General features: G+C 38.2%; 1 protein-coding gene across 1 annotated transcript in view; it reads left to right on the top strand.

Annotated features, from left to right (window-relative positions):
• The window catches only part of TGFBR3 (transforming growth factor beta receptor 3), a 155,436-nt gene that overhangs the window by 85,891 nt on the left and 45,733 nt on the right, over positions 1-23,812 (top strand). The window contains exon 4 of the mRNA XM_063298248.1: positions 7,967-8,104. Within this exon, the coding sequence (XP_063154318.1) occupies positions 7,967-8,104 (138 nt within the window). The remainder of the gene's footprint in view (positions 1-7,966; positions 8,105-23,812) is intronic.

The following is a 23,812-nucleotide window of genomic DNA, read 5'->3' as shown; positions in this document are numbered from 1 at the left end:
CAATGCGCTCTACATGGGGCTACCCTTGAAGAGTATCTGGAAGCTATAGCTGGTCCAGAATGCAGCTGCGCGGGCTATCTTTGCTGCCCCTAGAAGGGCACATGTAACACCTTTGCTGTGCGAGCTGCATTGGGTACCAGTTTGCTTCCGGGTCACATTCAAGGTGTTGGTTATCACCTTTAAAGCCCTACATGGCATGGGGCCAGGTTACCTGAGGGACTGCCTCTTCCCCATTACGTCAACCCATCCTACTTGATCATGCAGAGAGGGCATGTTGAGGACCCCATTGGTAAGAGAATTCCATCTGGTGGGGTCCAGGAGGTGGGCCTTCTCTGCAGTAGCTCCTGCTCTCTGGAACATCTTGCCCCCGGAGGTGAGACTAGCCCCATCTGGCCTTCCGGAGGAATTTGAAGACCTGGCTCTGCCACCTGGCTTGGGGCGGGGAGGGGAATCATCATGTTTGGGGATGGCTAGTGCCCTAGAGCACTCCTCGCATACAAGGACTGAGTTACTATCTGCCTTATGGGATTCTATTTTTATTTATGATTGTTGTTTACTTGTAATTGTATTTTTAGATATTATATTTTTATATATTGTAATTTTATTGTATATCTATTGTTTTATTGATTATTGTTGTAAACCGCCCAGAGTTCCTCTGGTGGGAGCAGATGGGCGGTGACAAATTTGATAAATAAATAAATAAATCATGTTCTTAAGAAATTTGCTCAGTGGAGAGATAATTCATTTAGATTGCAAGTTTTGCTAAAAGATGAAGATACAATCTTTTGTTTTTACTGTACTTCCTTCAAAATCGTCTAGTTCATCTGATTGGTTTCAGTATGTTCAAATAAATAGCATGGTACTAAAAGAATTTTAGAAACAAGGGAGAATACTTAGAGATGTGACTGAAAGTGAAAATCTTGTAACATACAACTTGGAACATCTGCTGGGCATTATTTATAAATTGTTAGTGAAGTATGACTTAATAATCAAACAAGTCAAAGATTGTATGATTAAGTGGATGCTAAATTTGGATGTAGTAATAGATATGCAACAATGGGAATTTCAATGGAAAAACATTAAATTTACCCCAAATAGTAAACTTAGAGATAATTGTATAAGATTGAGATATTATTCCAGTCCTCGTTGCAAAATGGACAATTCATTCTCTAAAGACTGCTGGAAATGTAATGAGCAGATTGGGTCATTCTTTCCTGTTTGATGGCAATTTGGTAAAGCCCAACAATTCTGGAAAATGATTCATACCCAAATTAAAGAAATCTTAAAAGTTGAATTCCTATTTCAATTTCTGATTTTTTAAAAACTTTACTAAATATATACAGTATTTCCTAAAAGTATATTGAATTAACTTTGTACATGTGAATTGCTGCAAGGATATTATACCCCTTTTCCTTTTCCTTTCCCCTCACTGGAAGAACGATTAACAAAGCTTTGGGAGTATACTTTGCTGCTTAGAATGACTTATTATTTTAAAAGTAAATCTGACAGAATTTAATTCAAACTGGAAACCATTTCTAACACAGACTTGTACTACATACAAAATTTGGGTTTCTTTATGCATAGAGTGTATATTTCAATTTTATGGGATTTTAAAATCAGAACAGACTATAATGATGGAATTTATTGTAGTTTATAATCTCACTTGGTGATATATATTGTGTTGGCCATGGGTCCTGATATTCATGCTTTGATTAGAGCTTAATAGTGATTTCCAGTCTCTTTCTTTGCAGTGTGCAGCTGGTGCTCCTAATGTGTTGAAAGTATGTCCAAAAATCTGTTGTAAACTTGAAAAGCATTTGGTTTCCATAGTAGATTTCATGGGTTTGTCAGCAACAGAACACTGATGAAACACTAGCTTGAAGATGGAAAGTTTGAAATCACCAGTCAGAGATATGTTTCAACATGTTTAATCACCAGATAAATCAACCCAAAGTTTGATTTAATAGAGACTCATTTTTATTAATAAGGGTACATTTGAATTGATGACACTTGTTTTTCAGACTATTTTGGTTCTGATTTGTTGCTAATAAGGAACATAACAACAACAACAACAACAGAAAAAGACTTAACTTTGAAATGTGATGAACAGTTCTGGTTTGATCCTTCAGCAATTCTGTAACTACTCCACCAGAAGAAGTACATGTTTTGAGATTTGGGGAATATGCAGACTATATATAAACTAGTTCTCTATATATAACTTGCTAAAAGCAAACAATGATTCCATTCTTAGTTAAATATTTGGCTTCCCTCCATCCTCTTCCCTGGATTTGTAAATGGTGCTCTCTCATTCCTATCAACCACACATTTAAGTTCTCTTAGTGCCTTCAAGGTAGTGTTGTCCTGGGGCATGTGGGAAATACAATTGAAGAGAAAAGTGCAAGTTCAGAAGATCATACCTTAAAGGAATCAAGGACAGGAAGATCCGGTGGACCAGTGGAGGCACTGTGGCATCAGCAAGTGTTCAACAATCCCAAATACTTTCTCTGTGACTGCTGACTTTCAGAACAAACTGCCTGATCTGGGCTGCATCCAGTGGTACCATGACAGGTTGGACTACTGAACAGAGAACCAGGGCCTGCATCTTGAAAGGCCCCCAAATACATTCCCCAGTGGAGTTAGATGGGATGAAGGAAAGAGGAAAAAAATGAGTGATTGACGAAGGGATAACTACAGCCCGCTGACACTGACTTCTTTGGAACTTGAATTCTCCCTTAGCATGGCCTTCCATCTTTATGTTAAAGATGCGTCTTACTTTCTGTGTGGCATAACAAAATTCACGCTCAAATGGTAAAATGTAATCTTAAAGGCAACTGTGTGTCAACCTGCCCCAAATATCCATCCTTGATCTTCCACATTCTTGATCCTATGAGCACTCTATCACTTTTAACCAAGCACCATGAGAATGTCTCATCAGTCCTCTCCTGCCAGTAACTCACTAGGACAGGATTAGTGTGGGGGCTTGTCCACCTTTCCATAGTTAAAATGTTTAAGCGCCTGAATATGGCACCTGTTCACCCATTCTCTTGCTGTGCATTTTCAATTTGTTATTCTGCAATTTATCTGTCCAACAAACACCCTTCAAATGTGGATTTCTTCCTTAGTAAACATCTGTTAAAAATTAGGTGTGCATATTACTCCTTGCACATATGGAGGAATACCCTTATTGCTGTACAGTGTATTCCCTTCTATACTGCTATCCCTCTTCAGGATATAATATGGTTAGCAGCTCGCTTTTCAGTTCTCTGACTAGTCTGGTGGGGATGACTGTGCTGGGGTTATGGGGAGAGAGGTAAGTTATGTTCCTAAGATAGTTTCCTTTTGCTGGGGTTGTGGGGGGAGGTTTGGGGGTCTAAAGAAATAATGAGCAAGGAATGGAATTTAGAGGACAGACCAAAGATAATTCTATGACATACTGTAACCCTGAGAGATTTCATACTGTACTGGTTTAGGTCTCAAAGTGTACAAGAATCAGTAATTTGACCCCAGAACCAATTTTAAGAATTGCGTACTGTATTATTAATAAATCACAGCATCTAGATGTAAATAATAGAACGAAAGAAGAATGATAGAACAAAAATTATTTATGACACGTTACATAGTACAGAGATGAATGCAGGACATGACATATGTTTAAAACTGTTGTAGAGTCATACAAAAATTGGCTTTAGTGGTCCCCAGACTGAATATGGCTATTTGAAAGAAACGCTTGGTTTTTTCCCTTTGCCCATTTTTCGGTCTTTTTTTCCCATGCTTCTCAGAATGGCTTAGATAGAGACCTCTCCTGGCTGGATTTTTCCCAGCAAATGGGAGTTAAATCTTCATTCTAGCTATTTTCATGTAAGTTTTATGGGACTCCTGGGTTAAGAGGCAAGGCCAATTTTTTTGCTCTCAGTTAGATCCTGGTTGACCTGTTCACTATCACTTGTTTTGTTGTTTGGCAATGCAGGGAGCTGATAATGCAGATTATCATTGTACCAAGTCTTTGTATATTTTGTATTTCACAAGATGCTCAAACCATATTATGAACAGCATATACCTGCTTGTCTTGATGTGCCTTGGCCTGAGTATCAGCCAAAATGCACAGTTCTGCATTGCCACAACGTTTTGCCTCATTGCAACAGAGCCTGAGTACTACTGTTGTAGGAAACATCATATGGAACTGGTGCATTAACTAAAACAGTATGTTTTTGTTCATTGTTGTTTTAGCTTTGTGTCAGGTTCTTGCTAATTTGATTTTTGTCTAAATCATATTTCTTCTGCTCTTGCTATAAGACCTGAAAACATGGTATAGATAGATCTTATGAGTGAAGAATTGTGTTTCTAAACTTGGTTAAGTAAAAATAAAAGCTAAATGAGAATGTCAGAAATATTTAGCATATTGGTGAAGGAGCCTCTTTTAGAGATCAGCATTTGGAAAAACTAGGGCCAAATCCAGCCTCTGAGAACCAGAATGGCTGTGCTGCTACTGCTGTTGAGATGATCAGCCTCAAGTAGGAAATGCACTGCAATATACAGGTAGTCCTCGACTTATGATCATTCATTTAGTGACCGTTTGAAGTTACAACAGCATTGAAAAAAAGTGACTTATGACTGTCACAGTGTCCCCGTAGTCACATGATCAAAATTTGGATGCTTGGAAACTGGCGTGTATTTACGATGATTGCAGCATCCCAGGGTCATGTGATTGCCATTTGCAACCTTCCCAGCTGGCTTCCGACAAGCAAAATCAGTGGGGAACTGTGTGATTCACTTAACAACCACTGCAAAAAATTTGTAAAATTGGATGCAGCCATGTGATGCCACACTTAATGACTATACCACTTAACAACAAATTTTCCAGTCCCTATTCTGGTTGTAAATTGAGGACTACCTGTTAAGGTGTTATAATACAGGTCTATTAATGCAACTCAGTTTGCCCTATCTCTAGGGTAGCATTTCTCAACCTTGGCAACTTTAAGTTGTGTGGACTTCAGCTCCTAGAATTCCCCAGCCAGCATGCTCAGCCCTGACTATATGCTACTGGTAGATAAAGTTTTGCTTTCTTCTGATTGATACTATTGGTTTTAATTGTAATTTTAGATTTTTCTTTGAGTCGTATTGATGTATGCTGCCCAGAGTCACCCTCACACAAATTGGGTGGCCATATGCATTTTATAAATTTTCTTTGAATGTAGAACTATGTGGCATTCATCTTAACAGCTTTCTCCAAACTAATTTGGAAAGTATAATCCAGGTGTATTGAACTACAGTTTCCATGAGTGGCCATGCTGGGTTGAGATAATTAGAATTGTGGTCCAACACATCTGGAGGGCAACAGATTAAGCAGGTTGCTTTAGAGATGCAGTGGACGAGTTCTTATCTAGTCAGTGAATCAGGCTTATATAACAGCTCCTCCAAGACATAATGCTTGGATTTTGTGATTTGAAGATAGAAACTTCTCAGGCTTAGAACTCATTTTTTTGCCTCCCATGCTTTTCCGAACAGCTGTCTCAGCTGTCTCAATACGGGCACTGTAATTTGATATATTTTGCCCTGGTTTATTAGCACAATTTTGTAATGGCTGTTTTGAAAGAAAACTATGCCATGAATTAATCTGGAGTCCTTCACACTAGAAAGGTGGTTCAGCATTTCAAAACCTTAGATATTTACTTTCATATTCACATTGTGTGTAGCAGTGTGTGTGTGTGTGAGATTTCAGGTCTTAAAGTTACACTAAATGGGGTTTGTTCTTGTTGTTTCTTTCTTGGATCATTTTTCAGTATTTGTGCCCTAGTCTGTTCTTTGTAATATAAATTACTCTGCCAGAATAATAGGGCATGAGCCCTCAGTCTGTTTTTGTAGTTTGGTTGCTGTGGTAATGTTCAACCTTCCATGACCCTGGCATCTCCAGGGGAACAAAGTTTGTTGCTCTCTTTACCAACTTGATATTGTCTGTGTCTGCAAACATTTTTGAAAGCAATTCCTAATTGTATAGGTTTGCACTGAAATATATAGACAATGCCCATGTTTAAGGTGCAAAATAAAGTCAGTGTCCCTTCTAGAAAAAAATGTGATGTTTCTAAAGGCATGGCCATTTATATTTTAACTAAAATCTTAAACTTGTATTTTCCTTTGGATTAAGTGCTGGTAAATGCATTTTTAAAAGGGGATTATGATCTTCCTGGGAGTAGACAATTTCAGAATATAGATTATCAATTGTGTGATTTGATGTTTCTTATATAAAAACTCTTTGAATATAGAAAACTAGAGCATTATGAAAAATAATTCTATTCTTTTCTTTGGCACAGAGCTTTTCTACATGTGAAAGCCTATCTAAAAAAGGGGGATAAACAAATATGGGATTTTTCTATCCAAATTCTGAAATAGTACAGACCAAGGAACACTTTATCACATGTTTTGCTTAAAAGTGCCCCTGAGTTTTTATTATCTTCCCTTTATTGGTATAATCCTGACTCATTACGTTAATTGTGTTATGCCTCACGTAGTGCTCCCAAATCTGTCCTGTGTCCTTAGGCACTTTATCTGCTGATTGTGTCCTGTTTTATTTGGTATGTCTTTAATTTTTAAACAAAGTTAAGAGGGAAGTTGAATGAAAAAAATCTTGTTTACACAGGCCCTTGAAGGAAATATGCTACTATGTGGGGTTTAGTATGTCCTGTATTCCAAACATTGATAAGGCCAAACAAATCTCCAAAACAAAATAAACACGTCTCCTCATTTACAAACAAGGAAAGCCTTTATGATAATTGCCAGGACGGAAGATTTTTATACCCTTGAACAGGTCTCCTTCACAGTTTGGCCACACACCATCACTCAGAGATCCAAAACATCCCATGTCTTTTCTGGCATTGTTTTTTATTAGCAAACCTCATCTTACAACTTTCTGGGTTACTCCTAGGTTTCCTGTCTACAGACTGTTTAGCCCACACCTTGCAGAAACAGGGTCACAAGATATATGCCCTTGATTCTGCAGGAACCTATAAGATCAAAGATTGTTAATACAAGGGAACTATCTGGAAATTAGCTGGGACACATGGAACCAGGCTCCATACTGAAATGTTTGAAATGTTTTTAGAATGCTGCATTGCCTGTTCTCTTGCCCTCCTTTTCATCATGTTATGCAATGTGACATTTGCATGACATAAGAGAATACCCCTTTAACTCCATTTAAATGCTGATTTGCTGGGTCAAAGGGCTTAAGACTGAATTGTTAGTGTCTCTGCTATTGCTGCTCATTATAACTGGCAGATTGGGTGGTTTCAAACAAGAATGGCCTTGCTACCCCTAGTCCTTGCGGAGAACTAGCCCAGGAAGTAAAAACTATGAACTGGAAGTTTCAGGTTCAGATTCTAACTCAGTTAAGAACTGAATGTGTTCTTAAATGCACCGCCTATCTTCATCCCCAGCTCTGCCTATAACATTCCATGTTTTTGAGGCATGGTGCAATTTTATTTGGCAAGATGCCTTCAGGGCCCTCTCCCCAAGAGTAGCACCACCTTCTCTTCCATCCTGTTGCTGTGCAAATTCCCATACCTGCCTGTTCTTCTATGTCCAGTCTTGCCACTGCTGGGGAGGAGGAGGGTTGGAGAGAGAAAGAGACAGGGTGTTACTTCTTCCCTGTTCTCCTATTCCTGTCTTCTTGCCTGGAAAAGGCATGAGCCTCAGTTCAACACACACCAAATGATGCCAGTCTTGACATTTCATTCATCAGTTAAGTACTCATGCAAGCACTGTTTGTTCTGAGATTTGGCCTTACTCTTTCTGTTGAAAACAAAAAAAATAATACAAATCTGTGAGCAAGTCTGTGTGCAAATTATTGAGGTGGCCCCCGCAGCAATGAATACCCAAAAGCAGAAATGCTAATTATTAATAATGTATTAATTCACTGGCCAATTTGATCAAGTTGTGGTGGTGGTTTCTTGATTTGCTTGTTTGTATCTTACAGGTTGTCCTGCATTTGAATCCAATTTCTTCAATCCATATTCACCAGAAGCCACTGGTGTTCCTACTGAACTCTCCTGTGCCTCTAACGTGGAAGGTGAAAACAGAAAGACTTGCTATGGGGATTCAGAGACTTTTCATTGTAAGTGTTTGGAATATCCTGATACTGTGTATAATATTCATATTATTCCATATGCGACTGATGGATATGGGCAGAATAAAATAAATGTTAGTTAGCTCTCACGTTTCAGCAAAAAGCTCTTGGGGACAGTTTGGGGGCTTATTTGAATTTTTGTTTAAAAGGGGAGAGTGGAGGGAGGTTATAGGATTGCACTTACAGTGTGATTATTGACCACAGTAGGCTTCCTGCTTTGATCAGCTATGGTGCCTGTGACAGATCACTAGCCCTGGAAGATGCAATAACTGTAATGTCAAAGCCCAAGAGCACTGTAGGAAGTTAGCAAGCAACTTGCTTGCTGTGTGGTCTGCCAGCAAAACTTCCGTTGAGTTGAGTCCCTTGTGCTCAGGAGAAAGTTTGAGCTGAGGTTTTGTTAAAGGCACAAGCCTAAGCCCAGCATGAAATCATGGTGTTTCTGAAGAAAGGTCCAGCAGTTACCTACTACTTTATAAATTACACATTGACCATTGGCCAGAATGGCCAAATGTGCTGTTAGTAAAGCTGAGCAGACGGGTTGTTTGGGTTGAATTTTTAGGCTATGATATCATGTCTCATGATGACTCCTTACAACTTCATTATTTAACATCCCAAATTCTGAAACAAACATTTTTAATGGCTACAGAAGAGTTATACAGACCCCAAATAATCTCTGGAAAATACTGCATCTGGCACCTGGAGGGACTATCTACAGTAAAATGAAGACTACAATTGTATGACAGTTTTACAAAAGTGGTACTGCATCACCATAAGGAATCAGTCTTTCTCAGTTTTTTTTTAAAAAAAGTTTTTTTCTTTTAAAAATAAAAACAATAGCAGAACTATTAAAGCAATCTCCAAAAACTGTTGTGGGTACTTACTGCGGTAAATATGTTTCTTCACATTTTCTTTAATATATGCTTTTTTTAATATTGCAGCCCTTCAAAATACATACTTCTTGTGCACAGTTTTTGAGCTGAGAAATAGTGGGAGATAGACTTTGGTGTACTTGGCAAATGAACGTGCCAGTCCATAAAGTGTTCTGTTTTGCTGGACAATACTTTGATTGTAAAGAAATCCCTAATTTTCAGTGTTACTTTTCTGTGGAGGAAGCTATAGTGTGATGTCTCTTCCATCCAAATCTCACATTAAGTATTTTGGAACAGGTCTGTTAACCTGAGAAGTTGTACGATGGACAGATACAGCTCTCCAGAGTGTGAGCCTAAGGTGCAGTCCATACTGAGAGAAATCTCATGGACTAATTCTCCTGAAGTCATACAGTTTTGTTATTAAGAAGTGGAATCATTCAATCAAATATTTTCCCACAGCAAAGACTCCCTGAATTATCCTTTTAAAAATAAGCTTGAGTTAAAAGGGCAATTCCACCTACGATAGTCTTTTAATTTGGAATTTACTGGTGTAATTCCAGGATGAAGTTATTAATGGGTGAAGAGTTTTTACTCTCTCTCTATACATCATTTTCTGTGTTTGCAGGAAAATTGAATTAACCATCCATTAAAATATTAAAACTGTGCCTTCTGTTCATTAAAAAAAAAGAATCTTGATCGTGACACATATTTACCATCGTTTTAGTCTGACTTACGTTACGCTTTGACCATATGATTTTAAGAGGCTCTTACTTGGCTGCCAACATTTATTTATTTATTGCTTTAATTTTTCCCTGATTGGCAAATGTTGACAGAACCTTTGGCTGAGCAATAAATTATTACGAATAAGTGAAGAGAGATTTATAACAATAAAATGCGGTGCAGGGGAGGAACAAAAAAAAGTAATATGTTTGTAGCCAAGAAGGTAACATCAAATAAAACATAAATTCCCCAATACTGTCCTTCATAACAGAGAGAACTTATTTTTATGCCACCAGTTAAGCGTCTCCTACTCTTTATTGGGTTAAATGGTAACTCTTCAAGATATTAAAATATTCACCCAATCCAATTGTTTTCCTCCTAGCAACAAGCTCCCCAGAAGGCTTTCCCCTCATCCAATAAGAGCAATTCAAACTCCATTTAATGGGCAATTGGTTGTTGCTGATGGATTTTAGTGTTATTTTGCCTTGGCTTAAAGTACGTTTAATAATTTGCAGTTATTACTATTTTCTTTGTGATGTTACTGAGCTTTTTTCAAGGCTTTGATGGGTATAAAATGCTTTTAATAACAGAATAACCTAAATAGTTGCCAGGTAGTTAAAATGGGTCTGGATAAAATTATTGTAGCTGGAGGTGCTGAAAAATGATTGAAATAAAATAAATTTAAAAATCCCTTTCCATAGATGATGGCAAACCATTTAGACTAGCTTTCTTCGTGGGACAGCTTAGTTTGCTCTGTGTCAAGCAGTTTTCAGTTTTGGCTGGATTTTGTTTTGGGGATATGAAAAAGCATTTTATGGTGTGGGGTCTCATATGTAGTTTCAAGCGATACAACTTTAGGCTAGGTTTGAAAGCCTAGGTTTACTGCCATACCAAGGTTTAGGCAGTAAGGATAGCAGTAAGTGCAATTGTTCAATCATTTCCAATTCTTTGTGACTCAAAGGACCAAATTTTGCTAGGTTTATAACAGGATCTGTTTATTTCAGTTCTTATAAACACATGCTTGTGTCATTGGTGATATTTTAAGCCACCTTGTCTTCTTCCAGCTTCTTTTTCTATTGCTTTAGTAGATAGAAGCATTAGGATCTTCTCTAGTACCTTTCGCTTCATATTATGTTTCCAAAATATTTAAACTTTAGCTTCATTGGTAGTGCTCCCCATGAGCAACCTGGGTTAACTTTCATCTAGTATTGAATAATCTGTACCTCAGGTGGGTCAAGGTGTTTTTAACCTCCCAGAGTCCCCCTTTTTGGGAGAGATGGGCAGTGATAGAAATTTGAAAAATAAATAAATAAAAATAAATAAACCATCTTCTCTAGCACCACAGTTCAAGGTCATCAGTGAAAGTACTTATAGTCCTGGTGTTTTGACATGTATTTATTAATGATTCTCTCTGTTCTGTAAGATGAAGCCATTTTCCCCTCCACTCCCATCACACCAATTTTATTTACCCCTGCGGTGGAAAATGTTTTCCTCTACATCACCCAAAAAATATGTGGTGGTGCTTTTGGGTTGAGAAAATGGCCTGAAGGAAAAGGATTGAACAACCGTTTCTCCATCTTGTCTTACCTTTCAGATTGTAATCTCAATGGCTGCATTTTTCAAAACAAAGATCTAATAAAAGAATTATAAAATGACAAGCACAGTTATTCATTTATCCAATTTCTAGGCTGCTCAACCCAAAAGATGACTCTGGGTGGCTTCACAAAACTATAAAAGGAAAAAAGCAACATAATATAAAAAAAAGCACAGTTGCCCCAAGGGAATGAAAAGAAAAAAAAATACAATCTCCCATGTCATGCCCAACATAAAGGAACCTGCCAGAAACCCTAATCCAAGGCCTGAGGGAAGAGACACATTTCTAGAGCTTGACTGATGGTAGGGGGGAGGCCAAACAAATCTCCCCAGGGATGCTGTTCCAGAAGGTGGCTGCTGCAACAGAGAAGGGCAGCTTCCCAGATCCTGCTAGACGACATTATGTAATCGACAGACCCAAAACAAGCCTGCTCCCTCTGATTGTACACGATGAGCAGATACTATTGGAGATAAACAGCCCCTCGTATTAGCTGGCCCTGTACCACGTAGGGCTTTGTGGGTGATGAGCGGCACACCCAGAAACTTACTGGGAACCAGTGCAGCTCACAAAGTAGAATTGGTTCAGTACATAGGCAGAGTGAAGCTTGTGCCATTGTTCTTACGGAAAAGCACAATGTGTTCATTTCTCATTGGTTTAATATATGCTTTTGCCTTGTATGGCTAAACTTTACATTTTTTACACAGACAAAGGTACTTTGTTCCATATATGGACTTTTAAGACACTGACTGGTCACTTCCCCATCCTAGAATATTCTCACATGTATAATTTTGCCTTCCTGGTATGTGACCTGTGCATTTAGAGATAATGGGAAAGGCCCTACATCATTAAATCATGTTCCAGTGCTTGTGATATAACCACCCTGTATTTTGCAGTTATTCTGACTTAAAAACAACAACTGTGTTTTATACCTTTTCTTTTTTAAAACACCAGTATTCATTGTAAACCAAACTCAGCGGCTTATTCCTGTTTTTTTTTTCCTGTGTTCTTTGTACTGATGTATTGACAAGTTATGTCAACATAGTATTTTTTGAGTGTGGATGGAACAGCAAATTTTAAAAGAATAGGAGGATTTTGAATTTACTATAATTTGAGAGGATAAATCCTATTTGTGCTGAAAAGGCTGGTAGGTAGCTTCTCCCCTTCACAGCTTTTAACTTCTTATTAGCAAATAAATTATGCTCCCCTATACCAAGGGACTAATTTAATAGCAGGAGTAAATCACTGTGAAAGATTGCTATCTTTAGTTGCTTGTTCATCAAATAATCTCGAAAGTGAAACAAACAGAAGCTAGAAGGCAATCAAAAGGAAGCTGCAATTTGGTATATTTAATGAGGCATAGTTCTGTGTTAAAATGCATAGAATTGTGCTGTAATTTAATCTGTGTAATGGAATATTACGTTTTGTAACATGCTAGCAGCTGAGCTAGAAATATCACATTAATCTGAGCATGGAATCTCCTGGGTCTTAAAACTCCAATTCCTCTTAAAAGCAGAACTTGGATCATAGAATCAGAGGATATTTATGATCTTTCTGCAGTAGAATTTTATGATTGGAGCTGTCGTGATTACAGCAAACCTATTTTGGAGCCTTGTACAAATCAAGCTCCAAAGTAGTTACTTTTGAACTGTCCCACTGAGCAGTTACCTGGAATTTACCCCTTCCTGCTCATTATCTGTTAATAACTGCTGCAGCTTTGTTGATCAGGTAGTTAGATATAAACGAAGAAAGCGTTCCTGTGCCTGTACTAATTGTATATAAAAGTAAGCTAGCTTTGACTGATTTTATATTGTGCACATGCTAGAGGATTCTTTCTGTAAGTAATTAATTTTCTAGCCCAAATTATCATGGGTTTTTCTCATTTCATTGATGGCCATGTATTTTTTTCCTTGAACTTCTATAGTTCCTGCTTTTATTTTTTATTTTATTTTTTTTGTTTTGTTCCCAAGTCTTTCCATGAGCAAAGAATTACTGTACAATGAAGGTGGGGGAGGTAATGTGAGCTGTTAGATGCTGATGAAGTACAACTTCAGCAGCCCTCCTCAGCCATGCTGACCTAGAACAGCAGCATTTGCAGGGCTGCAGGCTTCGATCCGTGGTGCACAGGCTTTGTACAATCTGAAACAGACCTGGTGTAAATTACAGAGGCCAAATTAATACTTAAATTTCAGTCCTAATGGCCCCATCTATCACAGTTAGTCACATAATCTGAAGATTCGTGGTTGGATCAATTAGGAGACGGAAGAAAATAAACTTCATTAAAGGATAATGTTCTGCCTTCCATCTTCACTCTCCCCAAATCCTATACTGTTTGGCATTTCAGTTAAAAGGAAATACGTAGAAGAGAAAAGCTAGGCAATTACACCTGTATCGCCAAAGGAATCTGAGATATCTGGCTTCTGGTGCAAAGCAGTTTTATTAGCAGAGCTTCTTAAATCTAGAGATATTTAAAACTCCCACTGGTGGTGGGAGGTGTTCTTTTCTCTCTCTTATTCTCTCTCTCTATGTTTTAAGTATCTCCAGACTATAGCACCGTTTTTGACAGAAAGGGAAATGACTACAAACTTTTGCTAATTCCTCCCTCTCTCCTTTTTTTCCCCTTCTTTTTCAAGCTAGTTTCCACATGAAGATGTTGGCAGGAAGCCATTTTTTAATGTTTTATTTTTGTGTCAAAGAGGTGGCCTTTGCAGGTGTTGCTCAGCTGGTGGAAACTTTTGCTTCAGGCGGTGGACCCTTTGACTTTCATGGCTCAAAATCTTTCCTGCTCAACTGAAGCTGCGTGTTATGGAAATTACAATGAAACTTCCTTAGATACTTTATTCTGCGGTTATATGGCATCGCTAGGTTTAAATAGTCAATTAAGATCATGTGTAATAGATTACTAGGTCAAACAGTTTTTGCCACAATGGTTTTCTGTGGGCACAATATATCTGCTGCAAGCTCTTGTTTATGTGAACTGACCTCTGGTCTCTGGGACGGGAGTTCCTAAGCAGAGCTACATCTGTTGAAGTGGATGAGGCAACCTGCAGGTGCAGCCCTTCCCTCTGCGCAATGTGCCAAGCATGCACAGCACTGGATCTGCTCTCCAGAAACCTTTTTAGTTCCTTTCATACAAGTATTGATTTTTATAGGACCACGTACATCTGAGAATGCTGAGGGGCACAAGCTGCTTTTATGAAGTAATCCCATGAGCTTTAAAGAAATTGCTTATATATCTGAAGATATAAAACATGCATACACAATGACAGAATAAATAGTTGCTCAGCTTAATGCTGGTAATTTAAAAGTCCCGTCTGCATTTCTTAAAAGGCAAACCTGTGTCATTATTTCTGACTAGCTCCCTTCCCCCAAGAATATGTTTCAAAAATGTTGGGCTGCTGCCATCAAACCACAGGCAGCTCTTTGGTTTGCACTAGATTTTGGATGACGGTCAAAGCTCACTGAAAAACAAGTGTTATTTCTTTTCCTGTGCCTAGTATTTAACGGGAAATCAGGAGGCTTCATTTCCAATTACTTGTTAAGTCAATCCAGATGTGAGCTGAACAGGAGGTTGAGGAGAGGAGTAAGCTAAGTTAGGCAGTGTCTCAAAGGTAGCCTTCTTCAAGTTGAGCTGATAAAACACGGGTAAATAGTGACCTGATGTGATTCCAAGAGAAAAAAGTAACAGAAGGACAACTTTGCTGAAGTTAAGTTTAGCTATGGGATTTTAAAACTGTTTGTATAGTCAAAGATAATTATTTCAAGTTTTGTATAATTAATGAAGCAACTCATTTCCTCCCTGCTTCTCCAGTCTGAGGTTCTTTAAGAACATCTGAAAGTAACACAAACAGTTATTTTATGCTGCTAAATCTATTTTGAATGTTGACCAGCAAATTGAAGGCAATGAATATATCTTCCTGTATGTTCCTTTAATTGAGGATATATTCTGGGCTTGAAATATAGTTTTCTTGGCAAGGTTTTTTAGAAGCGGTTTGCCATTGCCTGCTTCCTAGGGCTGAGAGAAAGCGACTGGCCCAAGGTCACCCAGCTGGCTTTGTTCCTAAGGTGGGACTAGAAAACTGCAGGGACTTGTCCAGGCATTCTCCGAGAATCGGATGCAATTGAATGGATAAAAATAAACAGTGCTAACATATATGTGCAGAATGATGCTATATACACAGAAGTGAAAAACAAGTGTTTATATACTGATGTATTGCAATATTCTTTTTATGCTAAGCTATACACTAGAATAAACTCACCAAAGTGTTGCATGCACTCTGTATTAAGTTAGTATTTGAGAAATTATTATCTGTAATAATGGTCAGTGTTGATAAAGCAGCCATCCAGTGCTCTCCAGATATTTAGACTTCAGCTTCCATAATCCCCTTTTTATAATTTAAATAGAAAATCAACAGATCTGCTACTATTTTGTCTACCAAATAATAGGTTGTTTGGTTGTCTTTTTCTTTTGACTGGCAGTGGGGGCTAGATTGACCACTTAGTTAATTATATATAATGGTAAAGATGAATAAATCAAGAAAAATAAAATAAAAGGTCAGGAAAACAATGAAAGGCATGAAAAATCATAATCAGTGCATTGTATGGGACACTGTTGTCTTGTCCATGATCTGTACTTTCCTCAGCTGTACTTTCTTCAGGTTCTAGCTTACTAAATAATTCAGACTGAATATGCTCTTGATGCACTTGCAAGGGCATATTTTTGTAAGTCTGCACAGTTTTTGAAAGAGTCTGGAAAGAAGCATAAACAACCACACAATCAAGGATATTGATTCCTCAATCTGTCACACTCTAATTCTCAGGCATAGAAAAATCCCTCTCTGATACGAATTTCCCCTGCCTTTCTGCATACTATTTTAAATACAACTGTTTCCATAAATATATAATTCTGCAATATGGTCTCTCTGCTGTAATCTAGAATGGGAAACAGAAAAGCACTGAAATATATTTGGATTCTCAACATCACCATCATAGCCTTTATTTATGCAGAATCCATTTGTCTTGTCTCTTAGGTTCACTACATCATTCTTATCACAATAGATTTTATGCATATTTAGTGCAAGTTCTTAACATATTTGAGAGATTTCCTTTATTTCACTGTAATCGATCTAGAAACCTCAATGAATCTTACAGCACTAAAGACTCACACATTCATTATGACATAAACCTTGTTAGTCTTTATAGAACCACCGGACTGTTCTTTTTATTGCAACAGATTGATGTAGCTACATTTTTAGAAACTGATATAGAATCTGGCATGGAAATTGATGTAGAATCTTGAAACTAAATTTATCTGTATCGATACTGGAATTTCACTCTGAAAGCAGCTATCGCTTATTGTTCCTTTTTATCCCACTAGCTAGTTCTTCTTGGAGATATATGCAAAGGAGTTGTATAGATAACACAACTGTTCTGATTTAATTCAGCAGGCATTCCAGTTCAGTGCATTTATATCTACCTTAAGTTGTAGCTGGAAAGAGCTTTCTACAATCCATGGGACAAAGACATTAAACAAAAATAAGGTTTTTTCAAGTAATCAAAAATACAGTATCTAAAAGATTTATGTACATTCAAGCCTATAATAGAGAAGCACAGATTTTCCTCCTGAAAATCTTCAGAATATTCTACTTTATGACCAATTCTCTAATGGAAATACAAGTACAAGCTCAACTGTTATATTAGAATTGGTTTCACTAACCAGAGCTACATAAAAACAGCATCTAACCACTTTGTGATTCTAGGAATGTATCTTTAGTACCATAGCAGATCTAAATTAACAGGGTTTGTGTGTGTGTGTGTGTGTGTGTGTGTTTGCACGCACACACACACACGTGTGCAAAGATCAACTTTTGGATAAGTTTTATCTGAAACTTATTTCAGTAGCCTAACTTAGACTTTTTGTTAAAAAAGTCATATTCTTGTTGATATGGAATCTCTCCTTGTGTGAATCCCAGAGAATCACCCCACTCTTTCCCCCAGTTTTCAGAGGAATTCCAGGAGATGAAATGGTAGAAAAGGTACCTAAAGCACTGCTAGAGGAGAACAAATAATGAATCTGATTGAACTGGGTAAAAACTTTTATCAACCACCATCTATCTCATGGTGATAAGAGCAGCAAAACACAATCATTTTCTGCTTGCATTGCATCTACAGATAGCCGGATAGCAGTTCTGTTCGAGGTGACCTGTCTTTCCTGGGTAGGAAGGACTCAGAGGAACATCTGCCGAGCTCCTGTGAAGACTGTTCGAAGCATTTATCAGATAAAGTCGCTTAGATCTGCTCTGAGTTTGACTGTAGCAGTACAAGTCCTTTGGAGATTTTATTTATTTATTTTTCAAATTTCTGTCACTGCTCATCTCTCCCAAAAAGGGGACTGAGGCATGGTCTGGCTTGGTTATCTGGGAAGAGTTTGAGCCTCTTAGTCCCCAGGAAATAGACAGAGACCTTTTGAGCTATAAGTGCAGCCATCTGTGTATTAGATCTATGCCCATCCTGTGTGGTTAAGGACTCCCTGGACACAACGTGAGATTGGATCCCAGTGGTGATAACTGCATTCTTGAGGGATAGGGTGGTGCCATTGTCTCTTAAAGAGTGGTGGTCCATCCCTTCCTCAAGAAACCATTTCTGGATCCAGTGGTTGTGGACAATTTTTGTTCCCTCTCCAACCTGCAGCATTTACCTCCAATAAAACAAAATATAGACAAAACACATTCCCATCCACTCACCCACCCACCCCACCCACACTTGTACCAGTCACTTGGAAACAATCAGTGCCAACCTTTCCCAATTTTGTGGATATTGTGATAAACTCACATTCTGTATTTTTTTTTAAAAAACATTGATGAAGAATTGGAGTTATACAATTTGGATAAAAAAAAAAAAAGATCTAGAAATCAGTATAATTTCTCATGTGTACCTCAGTGAAGATGCAGCATTATGTTACTTAACATGTTTGACCTGAAGGGCACTAGTTGATAGTCTTCTCTTTCCCAATACTGCTGGTTGATCCATTGTATTAAAGCTCTGTTTCAGAAAGCTTAGGTTTATAATAAGCAGGGACCACAGATCAGTGTTGGTTAGGGAACAGGATGGGATGCATAGAGTTCATACTTCTTTTTTTCTCCCTTAGGGATTTAACTTTAAATAATTGTTGCTTCTTTTATAAGAATCATACGCAGTATGACCTCAAATAAATGCTTTGGCAGAGTCCCATCCCAAAGACAGTGATGTAACTGAGGCCCTGTTAACATGAAAAATGCTTCCATCCCCTGTTCCATCTGCTTAAAAAATCTTTTGCTTTCAGCGAAGATATATTAAATGCCAGTTAAAACATGTTTTATTTCAGTATATCTTAAGAAGCAAAGATTAGCTTGCTTTTAAAAATATATTTGGCACTATGCAATTTTTTAGTATTTTCCTCTGCTGCATTACAAATTAAATTGAAATGACATTCCATACCAACAGAAAGAAAGACAAACGTTTGTTAAATTCTAGTAGCACCTAAAGAAATGGGGGGGAAGGAAATTCACTATCAAACATGGTATAATATGGATCAGCAGAATTGAAATATCTAATAACAGCTGAAATCAACAGGGCATACATTGTTCTGTCCATACAGAGAATAGATCTAAATTCTCTTTAATCACTTATTTATTAGTACTCTTCACGTTTCAAGAGAAAGGCTTCTGACAGATAATCATGGACAGAATGAATACAGCACACAGGCATATTTATAATCTCATAAAACTAACTTTTAAATATTAATGAAAGATGCATTAAAGAAAGGAAGGCACCATTGAATCTAGTGGCCAGAGGTCATCTGGCCATGAACTAAGCAGCTTGATCAGTGTTTCTGTTTCAGCACACTTTTCTTTCCCTCTGCTGCCTTAATAGGTCTATCTATTCTGCTCACCACTGAGCAAATGATGTGTATTATACCAGAGAAAGGAAGAACCTCTAGATACTGTAACATTCAATGGATGAAAGATATTAATTCCCTAGAAAGTACCCTGAATAGTGCTTTCACTTTCTGTTCCACACTTAACAGAGAGGTTAGAATGCTTTGTGCTACAGAAGAATATCCCCACTCCCAGTTCAAGAGATTCCAAGATTAGTCACTCTTAAATGAGAGGGAAAAAGTAGTTTTAGTGGATGTTATCCATTGATCTGCAAGGCAGGACCTGACATTACCTTGCAATGGGGGCAAGGCCCATGCACTTTGGATGATCCCATGTGCCATTCACTGAAGTAGGATTTTGTAAGTTTATTATTCAAAGTGTATGTGATCCAAAACCATGCTTCCTGCTTACGGTTGCTATTTACAAGATGTAATTACCTTATTAAACATATGCAGGTTTTGTGGTGGCCATATATTGTTCGTGTTGGAGATGTAAATAGTTTATTTCCAGTCACCCTGGAACCAGCCATTTCCCCTCCAAATGATGGGATTTAGGTAGACTTTAACTTTTAATCCTAAATGACACATACACGGTCACTAGCTAACAGAGGAAAGGAAAGGCCATAAGGGATGCAAAAGACAAATAGTGTACATGGTTCTAGATGTGGCACATTTTACTCAGGAATAGTTCATGAACTGACTCAAGAACAGGAGCAAAGTTAAAACATTTCATTCATAATTCAGTTTGGGATCCAAATCAAATGGTTTGTATTGTCTGCTTGGTGTGAAAATATCTGGACTGCCTTCATCTGGGGTGTTTCATCACACAGTGAAGTGCTTAGCAGGTCTAACTTGCAGTTAAAGTCTGGTAGATGCCTGCCTGGCAGTTTGTACATACTGGTGATTTGTTTAGTATTTGTTTAAGTTCCTTAGGCAGTAAGGAACTCTTGGATATCATATTCAAACCACTGGTTCTACTGTTCTTCACCTTGTAAGATACTTTATTTTATTTATGTATCAACTTTATATGACTGCCCTTCGCACACAAGTTGACTCTGGGTGGCATACAATAAAACCAACAATTAAAACATATAAAAATTACTTAGAACAATTTAATTGAACATAAATAAGACTTGAACTCAAGATCTGAGGTGTAAAGAACAGTCACTATACATGTACTGTATGTATGTATATCTATATAGTACTAAAACTCTTGTGTCTGTCTGTACTTTGTAAACTTTAACTGGGTGAAATGGTACATCATAGGGCAACAATTTTTGAACCAAGGTACCTCAAATGGGCTAACTTGCAGAATGCATCCAAAATCCGGGACCCATGACTCCCATGGAATAGAAATTTGGCAAATTTTATAAAAGGTTTTATGACATAATACGAAATGTTATAAAATATTTCCTGTGGTCAACTCCTGATGTTTGAGTGTGCTATACAGTTCAACGCTGGCTTCTTTCAAGGCAGATACATCTCTCCCTGAATTTTTAAGAACTTTTCCAGTACGTTAGAAGCTCTGCCATTGTTGAAGGCATTGAGGAATCTGGTAAGGAAATAACTCTGAAACAATGACCCAATGGGTCATGAGTTGTCAAGTGTGTGTGTGTGTGTGTGTGTGTATGCACATGCTCTGTTCAAGTAAAGAATCTGTGCAAAAGATCAGCCTTAATTTTTAATAGACAGTAGGATGGCCACTACAGATACCAGGAGTCTCACATTATGGTTTCACTAGGCGAAAAGTGTAATGCATCTCAGACTGCAGCTTTCACTTCAAGCCATGGACACTGGGGAGGCTTAAATCTGAAGGCTATCTCTCCAGTCGGGATATGTGTGTGGCCATCCATGGAGCAAAGTAGAAGACAATTTGGTGTAGAGAGAACAGCAGTGTTAAGACATGTGGCTTACTTCAGGGTTAGTCTTACTTAAGGGATTTCATTTTTCCCAAAGGATGAATATTTTTAAAAACCAGCCCGAGTTCTATGATTAAGATAATTTCTCATCATAGTCAGAATGCCTTGTTTGGGAAGGAAAGTGCTGTAAGCCAAGTCATTGTTCTGAGGAGACTGAACGAGGTCACTGCAGAAGACTGGAGAATATTTTGGAACGGACCCTTATATAGAGCTCCCTGTGTATAAAGTTCATGATAGCTGTGGATGGTTACATTTCTTAGGTTCATTACATGCTTGTTTATAAAAATGAAGCCTTGGTAGTGACAGGTGAAGTTTGTCACAGTGATAGGCAGACATTTTCATAACCACAGGCTTTGTCAGAGGAGCTGTTAGCTAGCCAATTGGCTGGGCAAGTAATCTTCAGACAAGTAGTGTGTATAACTTTTTGATTTATTTTAAAGACAACGTGGAACTAGAGAACTTAGTGTTCCAGCTAGAAGATATAGTTCCCTTCGTCTGCAGATTATCATCACTTGGTTGCCTGCATATTGAATGAGGTATATTACAAATAATGGGATGTTAACAAGATAGAATATTTTCCTCTGCCCTGTCACACAGAGCAGTTGACAAGAGTTCATTTGACACAAAGAGGAACCAAGTACTGTGAATAAGTGAGAAAAATAACTGCTGACACAGTTATTTACATCAGGCTTCAGAATGGAAACTCAACAAATTTCAGCAGGTTTACACCCATCATTCAGAAAAGGAGTTGTTATTTCTTCTACAGCGCTGCAAGAGAGCCAGTTTGGTGTAGTGGTTAACACACCAGACTAGAAACTGGGAGACTGTGAATTCTGTCCCCCCTTAGGCACAAAGCCAGCTGGGTGACCTTGAGCCAATCCCTTTCTATCAGCCCCAGGAAGGCAGCAAGGGCAAACCACTTCTGAAATCCAGGCAGTTGCCAGGAGTTAAGTCTGACTCAAAGGCACCTCCCCCACACACACAAAACAGTGCTGCAAATCTTTCTGGGTCCCTCCCTTATCTCTCAGTGAATCCACCTTCTGTGCTTGCTATGAGGTGAAAATCCACAACTGAATGTGGAATGATAAAATGCTTTATTTATCTATATTGGTCATCAAAAATGCTCCTCTTGAGACATGTATGATTACCCAGCTCCTACCATGCTCTCCAGCTTGGTGCTTATGTGAAAAGATGCTCAGGAACTTAGCCAACCCTAAACACTTTATGCCATTTCAGGCAGATCCAGGCAAGTTGTTAGTCTCAAAAATTACCTTCTCAAGCCACATGTACCTTTACACCCTGGAGATTTCTAGAGCAGCCTTACTATCCTGGAACGGATCAGTTCTATTGAGGAAGCAGTTAATGTCTAATGAAAAGTAGTGAAACCAAGTGACGGCTGCCTTTTCTTTCCCTCTCTGGAAGAGTTTCTTGAACATGATCCAAAGAAAATAACACACTTGGCTCATTTAATGTAGCCTTAAGCCCTCATAGTAAAACTTTTGAGACCTGGCAGGCACAACAGAATCCTTCTTTGCTCTTGCTTCCGTCACTCAATTTCAGGCTTTATTTTTAAATTAGGCAGTCACGTAAAGCTTAATTAGAATTAATTATTTTATTCAAAAGTTGGAAACTGCAGGATGGCAATGTGTTGACTGGCCAGACAGTGGCTTTCCCCCCATTTTCTATCCTTAAAAGGGCAGTGTGGCTCTTTTATTTTGATGGGGTGAAATGAGAGCAGGATGTACTCAACCAACACACTGTAGTATGGTGTTTTTATGCAGTTATGCTGCTGGTGTCACACTTCAGAAACATTGTCGAATCTAAAGGTTTTGAGTAGATGATTGGGTGATTAGCTAGTTTTCTTAAGACTGCTTGATGCTATTTTGTCTGAAGTTGTTGCAGAATTTGACCCTGCCTGTCAGGAGTTCTAGGGAATCTGCTAACAAACTATCAGGGCTGAAGTGTCAAGTAACTTTCTGGGTAGTAAAGGGTTCCCAGGCATTTAACTGGATACTGGTTGTTTTTAACAGGAAGGGCTTTAAAACAGTTTTCCTGTTTAGGATAAGGTTTTGCCATATCCTGTATAGGAAAAGACCTTGCACTTTGATTCTTTGCTTTATTTCTGGGGTGGTTCCTGGTTCCAACCTGCGACTAGCCCATGACTCAGCCCTCCATTCATATACCTTGTTCTTAAGACATTGCCCATAACAACAGGAATGAAGATGTGGGATAAACCTATATACAACTTCCCCCCCCTCCTCCATATCTGCAGTGGGAGAGGCCTTCTAGATGATGAGCTACAAACCATGAGAAATAATAATCAAAAGTGCTGTGAATGGGTGCAGGATATTTTCTCACACAATCAAACCCTTTGGCTTAAAAAATAAAGCTGGCTTATATGATTTATGTGGCTGTGTTTGTGCACGCACGCACACATGCATGTGGTGGCATGTTTCATATGTCTGGCAATAGAGACAAAGCACAGGATAACTCCAGGAGTTTTCTGTGGTGCAGTGCAAATTAAAACAGCACAATAAGTGAATCAAGAGTAAATATTTTCCCCCCTTGCAAATACTCTAGTAACTTCAATGAAAAATATCCCATATCCATCTGATGGCAACTACTACACCAGTTCCAAGCATCTCTCACTAAATTGAGATTTGTTTTATTAATGCTACACAT

The sequence above is a fragment of the Candoia aspera genome, chromosome 3, assembly GCF_035149785.1.
Source record: "Candoia aspera isolate rCanAsp1 chromosome 3, rCanAsp1.hap2, whole genome shotgun sequence".
NCBI classification, from domain to species: domain Eukaryota; kingdom Metazoa; phylum Chordata; class Lepidosauria; order Squamata; family Boidae; genus Candoia; species Candoia aspera.
This window is presented reverse-complemented; position numbering and strand designations above follow the sequence as displayed.